This window comes from Morone saxatilis, unplaced genomic scaffold (genome assembly GCF_004916995.1).
Source record: "Morone saxatilis isolate NCDOM2014 unplaced genomic scaffold, NCSU_SB_2.0 Contig9, whole genome shotgun sequence".
Classification (NCBI taxonomy): domain Eukaryota; kingdom Metazoa; phylum Chordata; class Actinopteri; family Moronidae; genus Morone; species Morone saxatilis.
Genome location: NW_023340268.1, coordinates 4,298,891 through 4,310,919, shown reverse-complemented (window position 1 = coordinate 4,310,919; position 12,029 = coordinate 4,298,891). Strand labels below are relative to the sequence as shown.

General features: G+C 39.5%; 1 protein-coding gene across 1 annotated transcript in view; it reads right to left on the bottom strand.

Annotated features, from left to right (window-relative positions):
* Nucleotides 1-12,029, bottom strand: part of atp9b (ATPase phospholipid transporting 9B) — a gene marked incomplete at its 5' end in the record, with an annotated part of 36,243 nt that overhangs the window by 17,115 nt on the left and 7,099 nt on the right. The window contains 6 exon segments of the mRNA XM_035681783.1: nt 1,428-1,570; nt 1,890-2,050; nt 5,118-5,194; nt 6,983-7,058; nt 8,856-8,936; nt 10,895-10,989. Coding sequence (XP_035537676.1) covers nt 1,428-1,570; nt 1,890-2,050; nt 5,118-5,194; nt 6,983-7,058; nt 8,856-8,936; nt 10,895-10,989 — 633 coding nt within the window.

Below are 12,029 nucleotides of genomic sequence, written 5' to 3'. Positions count from 1 at the left end.
AAATAGGTTGGAAAATACTGACATATCAGATATCCATGTCCAATATTGTGAATCCCTATTCAACATCTCTGAAAGCACACACTCAAACACACACACACACACAAACATAGAAAACACAGCATTTGTCCTCAGAGGACTGCCTACAATGCATCATGGGACTTGCAGGATGGTATGACTGCCTTCTCATTGACCTAATCTCATTACCAATATGGACCACATGTCCTCTCTAACCAACAGACAAGAGACAACATTGCATACAAAAAGACCGAGTGAGTGTTCAGACTGAAAGAGGAAAAAAAAGAACTTGGAAAACGAGGGCAATGGCCTTGTTTAATGGATGTCGGTTGCCAGAATGAGTGCTGATAGAGCATAAAGCTGATTAGAGGGCATCTAACTTCCAAAAACATTAGGGCCACAGGGTTACCCAATTCTACTGGATTGATTGTTTGTTCTTCTTTCCATGTGCTTTAACTATCAACCTGGATAAATAGGGTCTACAGCTAATCTATTCCTACATAGATCAGCAGGGTAAGACAAAGAAGCATGTTAGGACCACCGCAGGAGTTTATCACTCTGACACACTGTCTAGCATTAGTAAAGAGCAGCTATTTGTTATTAGAGAATCAAGCCATGATTGTGAAATGAGAGAAAGGGAAGGAGGCCTAAATAACACCGGGAAATTCTAAAGAATTGTTGAAGCTTTTGCCTTTTGTGCTTTCTTTTACTCACTATGTTGACAGGTCAGATTAGATTTTAAGCTTATAATTAAACTGAAATTAAGTGGCTTTGTTTCTATGTGAAATAATGACGTATATCAATATATAAAGTCTTTGTATTTTACAATGGTGAGCAGCTGACTTTCAGCCTGATGTTAGTCCCTAAAGTTTACAAGCAAGTTGTGGAGATTTATTGTGCGTTTTATTGGGTTTATTACATTATTTTGTTTTATCATGTGCTTCTTTTTTAATACTCTATCACAGTGGAACATTAGGCTCCACTTTTTATGACATTATATCTCTTTAGAGTGTTACTGTGCTCCACTTTTTCTAAGAAATTGAATTCAACAGAACACCTGATATGCATTCATGTCTGGCAGTGACATGTTGTGTATTGTTGCTAACCCAGCCATGATCAAGAACTGAGTGTGTGCTTCACTTCTGGAAAAGGACAGTGTCCAATGGAGTGTAAAACCGGGAATAAAATGTAAGAATAAATATAAATCTACTATATACACATACAATATTGTCACCCTGTGCATTCAAAGTCAGATCTTTCAAGGTATGGTGATGCAAGCTGTGATTCCTCTATCGAGTACATGCACAGCCTATTCAAACCAGTTGCCCTTTTAAAGTGAAATATAATTTTGCTTTAACTTAAGTACCAAAAATCTACTGTAAATGTGATCTTTAGTATGTTTGGACACCTACCAGTCTTGTCTGTCAGCAGATAGACTAGTCGGCCCAGTTCTTCTGGGATGGTGCTGGTTCTCACAACCGTGCCAGGGATGTTTTCATCTTTCATGATCATCCAGCCGTAAGCTGCCTTCCCCATGTCCAGGTTTACACGCAAACTACACATGGAAATAACAAAGCTGTAATCTATTACAGAAAAAAATAAAATAAAACACCAGCAAAACTGCCACAAAAACTGGAAAAAAATCCCCTAATAATAATAATAATAATAAATTCTAAAAAGTGTCTGTACAGTGTAAAGACCCAAAAACAAAGCAGATTTGGAGTTTGGGTTTCAAAACAGGGATGAAAGATTTTTCTAATTTATTTATTTTTTTCCAGTTTGAGGGGGGGAAAAAGATAGCAGTGCACAGCCATGGTTTGGTTGTGGTCACAAAACAGACAAAAGCGGCAAGAATGAGGTAAATCATAAAGTACCTGATGGGGATAATGTAAGAGAAAAGCACAACGAATCGGGAAAGATTGCGGAACCAAGGACCCACAAACCCCTGCACTGCCACCATGACAACAGACAGAACCACCTGGGCCAGGAACAGGGCCTTGGTGAGGCGGTTCAGCTCTAGGTCCAGTAAGCCAACCTATCGGGACAAGAGGTCAGAGGTCAAAACAGCAGATATTAACATTACCGTCCTACTCATTTGTTCTAAGCAGGTTAGAGCGTGGAGTTATTTATAAATCTTAGTAAAACCTGATGAGTGCATGTATTACTTTTGATCCATTCTACACTCCATAGCTTGAGGTTGTTGATGTGTTCATCAGCGGGAATAACACAACACGTAAACTTTCAATATTAAGTCCAGATTGGAGACTTTGTGTAAACATCTTATTCCCTTTCTGACAACTTATACTAGAGAAGACTCTTTGTAACTTTCCCATCTGCTCCCAAAGCCTTACAATATGCTACACAGGGAGAAAAAACAAAGCCAATGAAAGCCATTCTTGGCTGCAGGCTTTTATCATGCAAACAGCTTGAACAACATAAATAAGCTTATTGGTGGCACTATTTTATGGTAAACTAGAAGCTGCATTATTGCCATGCTGAAGTATTGTTCTTTTTTGCAACAGAAGGTCAAAGGGCCTCAAAAATAAAGTTCCTATATTGAGATAGCGCTCTAGAAAAAAAAAAAAAAGGAAAAAAAAAAAGAGGGTCAGAGTTGTCTTTTATTTTTCGAGTGTATCTCCCAGCCAATGGAGCATGTGGGAAAAAGATGTCAAATAAAGAAGTGCCTTTCCCCTTTCTGGCAGCGCTCACAGCAAAGTCCTGTACACAGAGGGCTTTCTTCTGACGCACCACGCTTACAAAAACAGCAGAACATAACATCTCCTCCCTCAAATAAAAGAAACTGCTCTGAAAAGGAGGGGAGGGGGCAAGCACATATAAAAAGCAGCAGAATTCCTCCACTGCCTAAACCCCCACCAAGCCCATTCCCCTGAGGACTGGGAGAGCTGGGAGACCAGTGTGACTGATTTATCAGTTGCTGTTAAACTCCCAGTAGCAGAGTGCGCAGAAGGGAAGGGTAAGGGGATCGAGCGGGTGGGTACCTCCCCACCCCGCAGCCTCACTACATGGTTCATGGTTGAGCTATTGAGAAAAATAGGGGGTTTGGGTGGATTAAAATGAAGAAAAATTAAGACAGAGAGCACAGTGCATGCCTGAAAAGCAAAGGATCCCCTTCTGCTTGAACAATGGCTGGTCTAAATTTTCCAAGCCTTGCCGGGGATCAGATGAAGTCATTATTCATTCAGTCAAGGGGGGGAAAAGGACTCAATTACCTCAACCTAAAGATGCTATCAATGAATAAAAAAGTGCATATTTTACTCCATTCATCTCCAAGCCATTAAAAGTGAAAGGAATGATTCGATCTGCCTGTGTGGCTTGTATTTTAGCATGTGTGTGAAATCTGATGAAGAATTGAACCCCCGGGACATGAATATTCATCGAGTTAAAACCAAAGAATATCAGGACTTTAGTCAGCAAGTAGTGTATTGTTCAGCGCTTGTGACTGGCAAATCAACGAAGTCAAGAAAATACACTGGAATTGATTCTTGAGATCTTACAACTTTAACTTTCTATTTCTCTTTTTTTTTTTTTCCAGAGTAACAGTTTGAGAGACGTGTGGCGAGAGCAGAGTATTGGGACTTGGATACGTACTTCGAACAAACAATCGTTGCTGAAGAGCAGCCTCTTGTCAAATGACACTGTTCTGTCTCTTTACTCAGACAGAGGTCTGTCTAACAATACCGAGACAAAGAGTGAATCTATGTCTGACGTCCTGTCAGATTGATCAAGTGCAGGCATTGTCCTGGCCGGTGTCACAACAGATTATATGAGGCCAAAACGTTCTTGCGACTTCAGCCACACTGTATCGACTTTCTCCCCCAATCTCCAGTCTCCATATTGGCACTTCTGACATCATCTCCTTGAAATATTGAATTCCTCTCAACTGTCGAGCTTACACAAAACAGTGGCCCCCGCTGTTCGACCGGCCACATCAGCGTTCTTAATAAAAGACACTGGTGTCAAAACTGTGCTGCAGTAGGAGGCGGCTGTGTTGTGCCACGGAGAGCTTTAGAGGTGCAGACAGTTGTAGGTGATAACTTTGTGTGTAAAAGTCATTGCATGCACGGTGGCCAAACCACTGGCTCCGAGATCCCACTGATGCCCGCCTCTATCAGCTGACCCGTGTCTATCTAACTCAACCATCTTCCAGGTAAAATCTTATATTTAGAATTAAATTTTCATTAATCTCCTCAATCTGGGGACAAAACGCTCAATGGGGATTCTGTGGGATTAACTTTCAGCTGAAAATGTCACTTAAATCCTCAGTTAGTTAATTTCCCTTTTGGTTAATTAGCAACTGGCGCTGACCTTTCGCATTGACAGGTCCAACTTTATCTAGAAAGTCAAGGTTAAAAAACCACCTCGCCAAAGTGATTGATTAGTGATTAGAGGCAGGGGAAAAAGATGGCATGAGGGGAACTTGGAACAGATGTGCAACGTGTTTCACTCTCTGCAGCTTTTACAAAACATTTGTTTATGTTGGCATCGCCTCACAGGCCTTTAATGTTTGAGGTTTTTTTTGTGAATGCTTTAAAAAAAATAGTTTGAAAAATAAATACAATTTAAAAATTAAACGTTTTTTTCCCCAAAACAAATACAGAAAGAAAAAATATACTCTGTAAAGTACATTTTAGTGCTGTCTGCAATGTGATTTAAATAGAGCTCAAACAATCAGACAATAAATTGGCATATGTTTTTGGGAACCAATTGTCTTTTTTTAAGCATAAAACATTACATTACATCTAGTTTCAGCTACTAAACTGTGACAATTTGCTGTTTTTTTAAAATCTTATTTGATAGTTTACAGGATATTTTGGGATCTTCAGAGTAAACGAGACATTTCAAGATTTAATCTAGGGCTTCAGTAAATTGTTGGGCAATTTTCTGACATTTTATACACATAACTATTAAATCGCTATATTAAGAAATGAATATCGACCATGACACACTGTCCTCCTAAAATTTGTTATAAAAAAGAAAAAATATTCTTAGATTTAAAGCATCTGCAACCAAAAACTTAAATAAATAAATCACACAACTTTCCGTCTTCCGGCAGAAATACAAAAACTAAAAAAAGTATTCACCTTGTTCTTGGCATAAGACGTGTTCAGTACGCTTCTGGTCTCTTTGCCTGTGTAGATCACCACCCCTATCACCGTGCCTGCCAAGGAGAGAGACAAGGAAAGTAATGCTGCTCATTAACTGCACCCCACCCCCACCATCTCACACACACATACATGCACACACTCATCTTGGTCAAGTAAGATGAACTGCATGAGAGGAAACACAATAAGGCTGAGCTGAGGCAGTTTTGTCTCATTGCCACTCAAGCCAACAGACAGGAGTTTAATACGCTTAGACTCTCAGGGCCTTCAGCCACCCTATGGAAGCTCATAAAACCTGATCAATACACTGCCATCTTTATTTGCCAATTCATTACGGCGGCCTTATTACAAAGGATTAATGAGTCATTAATATTAAATGAGCTTAATGGGAGAGCAAAGGCAATAATAAACCTGAATACAGCCCCTGAAATCCCCAAACTATAAAAACTGCAGAAAGTTAAAAATGGGCCGAAAACAAGCGAGGAAAGTGAAGCAGAGGCAGTGAGAGAAAAAGAAAAGAGACCAACGGTTACAGGACCTGGGGAGAAAGGTGATGAATTGCTCTCGTTGACTTCTAACTTCAGAAATATTGAGCGATGTGACAAATTGTGTGTGGCTCAGCATGCAGAAAGGCTTCAATTTGAATATGCGAACAACTAATTCTCTTGTCACAGCTGGACTGGGGCCTATAAGAGGGTGAATACATGGTGATCCAGGCCAGTTCAAGTGCCCAGAATGCCACTGTAGAGCCGATGAAGTGTCTGTCAAGGGGAGGCTTGTGGGGGACAATGACATTCCCAAGCAGAGATGATGTAAGGGGTCTAAGTCAGGCTTTTTGTGCGAGTTCGTGTGTGTTTGTTCTTCTGGTCAAGGTCAGGCCAGAGGGGAGAGCAACACCGCAAATCAATGGTGCGGCCATCGCTGGAAGCGTCACAAACACTCTCAACTGACACAACCGTTTCTGTGGGGAATCGCTTATTCGAAGCGAGGGAGGATTACCTCAACTGTGGGTATTCTCAGAGTTCTTCACGCAAGCACATAGCAGTATCAAATCCAACGCCTTCAAGGTCTAATGCCATGAATATTTTGAGAGACAACTAGAGTACGAGACCAAGCAGAATCACTAAAAATCATAAAGTACAGCGTTGAGCAGGGATTGGTTTTGGTGACTAGTTTTGTTTCTATTAAAATGTTGCAAAAGTTTCTAAAATCTCAGCAACTACATTTATCTCTGATGCACGTTCACCCTTCTGCGTGCCACTATGGTGGGTGGAGGGGGGTGACATTCAACAAGGGCCCCTGTCTGGACTTGAACCAGGGTCGTTGAGGTTACATACACTCCCAGCACCCCCACTCTTTTTATTAGTCATTACTTTTTTGGTGGAGTGGTTTCATGTAAGGAGTCCCGGAATGGCACGAATGCTCTGTGTACAACTCAAGAAGCAGAGTAGCGTAGCATGATTAAGATGTTTGATGTGTCAACATTTTCTCCTAAGCCAAGTACAAAAACATTTTTGAGATATTTTGTTTTTTACTTTTTTTACACATTTTTGAATGAATTGAAACTGCACATAAAAACTGGTGGACAGAAACCTTATTTTGGATTCAGTGATACAGTATTTTAATTTATTCTTGGTTTTAAAAATGACTTCTTGACAAACGGCATAAAGATTCAATGAGAAGCAGACCATACATCAAATTCTACATAAACCATAAACACAGTGAGTCATTCTGCAGTGTTACTGGGAATGGACACACTGGAGCTGCCAGGTATCATCTGGAAAAATCTTACATCTCATTTCCAGATAAAAACTGACTTTAAATAAAAGTTGTCATTTACTTACCAGATGCAACGACTGTGCTGGCCCACAGAGTGTTTTCAATGCTCAGACTCTCATGGATCTGTGGATCCGTGTCTTCCTACAGGAGAAATGAAAAAGGAAAAACACTGAGTCACAATTTGTGTATATTTGTTTTAGTTCACAGTGTAAGCTTTAATGACTATGGTATGGTAGTTCCAAACAAAAAGGCACATGGCAGCTGCTGCTGGACATCCAAATATAGTTAATACATAAATATTACAAGTCTGACAAATGGTTTAATATTTTCAGTGCTGGTAAATGAACTTAAATGTCACTCATTGAAACACTTTGTTGGGGAGAAAAGAAACTCAAATAACCTAGTGAATGGCAGAGGAGAGATACCTGCTTGAAAGAAATACCTCAACGTTGTGAATTTATTTCTGCAATTAGCAACTTCTAATTAGTATTGTTCAGTTTGGCCCTAGAGCAGATAAGAAAAACAAGACCAAGGCCACAAAGTCATGAATTTTGCTCTTGCTCTCTAATCTCGTCAAACATTTTGGGAAACTTTAAGTTGAAACTGATTTTGGCATTCACTTTTTAATTGAATTCTATTCTGAAGGTTCATGCATGAATTGTCATAAAAGGAAGAATTTTTTTCTACCACAGAGCTGATCTGTGCTTTACTGCCAATTTTTTTTATGGCCAATATTTTCACACACTGCAGTATGCGCTGTATTTGAAAGCCAAATTTCACACAAAACAGTAAGTTATTTCTCTGTTTTGGCCAAAACACACCAAACAAAATGTCCCTGAAAATAAAGATTTCAGTTTAACAGAATTGAGGAACATAAGCACAGTTGAGAGCGTATACAGCCTGACCAGAATGGCCGAGCTCTGCTGTGCCATTAATTTTCACAAGCACCTGACACGGTTGTGCAGACTGTAGCAATACAGTAGTTCCTTTATCAATACTTTCACTAGATTTGGCATGGCGATAGAGGCTCCTTTTAAAAACAGTATAGAGAGTGCACATAGATGAGATTTCAGTGATAAATAAGCCCCTGGAGAGCCTCTTGTTTCAGCCTCCCTCCTGTTTTACCCTTCTCTCTTAAATAAAGACGAAGGCTGAAAATGGCTTGAGTCAGGAGTGCAGGGTCAAGGATCCAGTTTCGGCTCAAATTGCGTGTCTGATATGATAATTATGATACCTAAGCACCCACATCCTGTCAATCCACTCAAACATGGGAAGAGGTGCATGAAAAATAAATGGCAGGTTGCAGAATGCTTGACCGCTCTGACATTGGCATCAAACCACGGTGTTCATAACTGCAGAGGGTCTCAATAAAGACCACAGAAACAAAGCCACCATATCCGTCTCAAGGAAAAAAAAAAAGGAAAAAAGAACCCCTCATAAATAGGTAAGTTCATTTGCTGCGGATCTGTGGGAACCCATTTTTTTCCCATCCTGCTCAGACTAAAAGCACACGCTATGCAAAGGAAGGCCGCGGAGGATGAATGAGCGGAGGAAGTGCTCGCTCACTAAGCCTGGTGTGTGGCCAAGAGTGAAGACGGCCCACAAAGCCTCCCTTTGTACTGGAGCTCTCCTCTCTGTGGGGGCTGCGCTAATCTGCTATTAATAAAAAAAGAAGAAGGGAAAAAAAAAAAAATCACTGAGCAACAAGCAAGACGGGATGGATGGAGCTGGAGCTGCGAGAACCTGCCTGTGATGTAAGAGGTATGCCTGCTGGAGATAACAACAGGCCTGGATGGACACACAAGCTCTCATTGTTGTCGCTTGTCAACACATTGCAGTGATACACATCTTCTATGTCAATCCAGTCTCTAAAGAAAAAATCTGCATGTGTTTAAGATTTGTTTTACAGCTTATAAATATGTCAACGAGCTACTGTACCCTTGTGAAGTTCCCCTCAAAACTGTGGATGTCCAGCTGAGGCTTCTGGGCGAAGACATAGGCGCTGATGGAGAAGAGGTCCTGAAACAAGGATACATGACAGGAAGGGAGGAAGTTCAGTATTATTAAATCATATGAAATTCAGACTTATTTAACTGAATTACTGTACGCTCTTTGCCACTTTTAGTGTGCTTTCATGTTCATAGGCTACAAATTTAAGCTTGTTTCAATGCTGCAAACACTAAAAATCACTTTAAATGAGTGTCAACTAATTTCCTACGAGGATAGGCATTTAAAGAAAAATGCTATTTTAACGGTAACTATTTGACTGATATTATTGGCCGACCAATATATTAGGACTATTCCAGACATATCAGTATCAGTGTATATGTTAAAAAACTGTTTTTTCTGGTATACAAGGTAGAAATAATGCATGTAGGAACATATTAGTGTCTGTAAAGTTCATCCAGCAGAGTGCACTGCGATTTACGATACAATGGCAGGAAGCATTCATTCTACAAGAGTAAGAGTGAAGAAGCAGCTGTGAGTAAAATTAATATACATTACTATATATTCAATTATTTAACATGTTGAAGGGTATTTAGCTTCCATGTCCTTCAAAAATGTGTTTTGTTTAAGAAAGCAGCCTTCTGAGTACTTTGGCATAGTCAAATCGGTGAATAAGCCATATTAGAGAAGTTCTATTTTCATGACAGGTCACAAATTCACTAGAACAGCTGCCATATGGGTAATCGGTGAATTGTCCCCTTTAAAATCAGTAGTTGATTTCATATCAGTTGGGATCTACTTCAAAATTAATAATGTTCACAAAAATGAATGAAATTAAATGAAAATTGAAAATGAAAATTCATTCCTAATCTTGGAAATATTAGTTTTACGATATAATCTTAACTCAACGTCCACTTATTGGAACATTAAACCACATCTCATGGATTATTTAGTTTTCATGGAGAGAATTCGCTTCTGGAAAAAGCTGGTAAGTGGACCTTCAGTCAAGATTTTTTTGTCACAAGATAAGAGAATTAATTTCCCCCATTCTCATTGTTGTTGTTTTTAGTAAATTCTGGTGCTAAATGGAACCATATCGTCTTGTTTTAAAACAAATCTTGAGTGTTATAAGCCGTAACAGAGCAGAAATGAACAAAATAGAACCTCAAAGAAAATACAAAAATAAAACAATGAGCCTTAAGTCTTCAATCATCCGTGTTTCCGAGTCATCCCAGCAAGTAAGACTGCAGCCTTTGGCCTGTCAAGCACCTAACACTAGCCTTTTTTTTTTCCGCCCCAAGTGGAACAAAATTGATTGTAAATATTAAATTATTCAGGCAGGCAGCCTCTGCAGTGGCCAGGCAACCCTCAGTCATGCTCAGATAGTGTTCTCCTGGTGAGAACATGGGCAGAGCGGTTAAAAAGGAGCAGGGAAGATTATTTTACTGAATCCCCAATGGAGAATACTGTTGCTCCAGCCTTTTACAGAAGGCTCAGACTCAGTGGAATGCATCCAGAGATATAAATGAGGCTGAAATTGTTACTAAATAATAATTTTTCTGTTGAGAACAATCACACAAGAGCGTCAAACTGATCCGTCTCGACTCCGGACAAAAGGTGACTTTGGGATACAATCTCGAATACAAATTGAGAGACAACACTGTAACAGGGTTGACTAGTGGCTGAAGTGAAGACAACTCTTACTATCTTCAGGTCTCTTGAAACTCAATATGGATGCCACGGCTCAATCATTAAATGACTTGCTGAAACTTTAATTCTCTGATCACATTAAGTGGCAACAAAAAAACCCCCATCAACTCAACTTAAATCTTAAGTGTTGAGTATCGCCTCCAGTTAAAGGAAGCTGCTGTCAGCTCCAGATTGTTCCTGCTGTCTGTCATCAGTGATTAGGTTTCCATCACAGCCAGACAACTTCATTTGATGAGGAATGCTTTTAGTGATAACACAGCACTCATTCACAGTCAGTTTGTCTGTTACCAGAGATTCACGACATCGTAATGTATCCATACCCCCACTGCTGGTAGTCGTTGCGTGCAGCCGACAGCAACCTTCAGTTTCCAGTCTGTTTCTCCGTCCAGCTGATCTGTTCTGATGAAACATGAACCTGAAAAAAAAGACACAAATGTCATCAAGACTGTTGTCTTTGCTACATGCTTTGCACTGCTCTCTCATACTGAAAGTGAGGTCTTGCTGTCTCCATATAGTGATCAGTGTGTTTATGTAGCTGTGTACCCAAATAGAGGTACAACACATTCCTATACTTTTATGTCATTTGGCAAATAAATAAATTCACTCTCTTAAGTAAATACCTGAGGTGTATCCAAGGGAAGCCACTTGAACCCAATTACCCCATGCTACCTTTAAATTTCTCCTTAGATTAATGTATAGTGATCAGACACATTAGCCACTATGAGCTGCTGATCATACCAGATCAGGTAAGGCTATAACAGCAAAACTCCTGAGTGCATCGAATTAACAATAGTGCATTTTATAGCTTATAAATTCAACTTTTAATTTGTAAAACGAACACTATGTTATTTCTCTTTTAAACGATTTTTTAATGGCAGTATTGGTTTCACACAAAAAATGTATGATTAAGTTTGATTTTAAACATGTTTCAATGAAATTCAGTAATAAATATTTGCATTTGAATAAATGTGTTTGATGTCTGAATGTTTAAACAACAAACTTTAGAGAATTTGGCTGGAGTTTTTATTGTTAGGGTAAATATAGCATATAATGCTAATGTCACACATATTTGTGACACATTGTATGTTAAAAAACTTAAACTACTTAGCTATGTAAAATATTATGTCACTGTAATAAACTGGCATATGTCAAAGAGCAGCACAGTACATTATAGTCTGTAGCACAATCCAGAGCATCTGTGGCTGTTGTGGACACCGCAAGGGCCGATAAACGTTGAGCAGTCATGACCTGTATTGATCTGAGGTAATATTACATATGAAACCGATGGATGAGAGCAACTATTTGACAGAGAGGGCAAAGGGCAGCTATAAACCATCCCTGGAGGGTTAACTATGATGGAAAACATTAACACAAGGAGGATGATTCATGCCTTCCTTCTGCTGCGATGGCACTTCAGCTCCTCACATGACATCACTGAGGTGTGTGTGTGTGTGT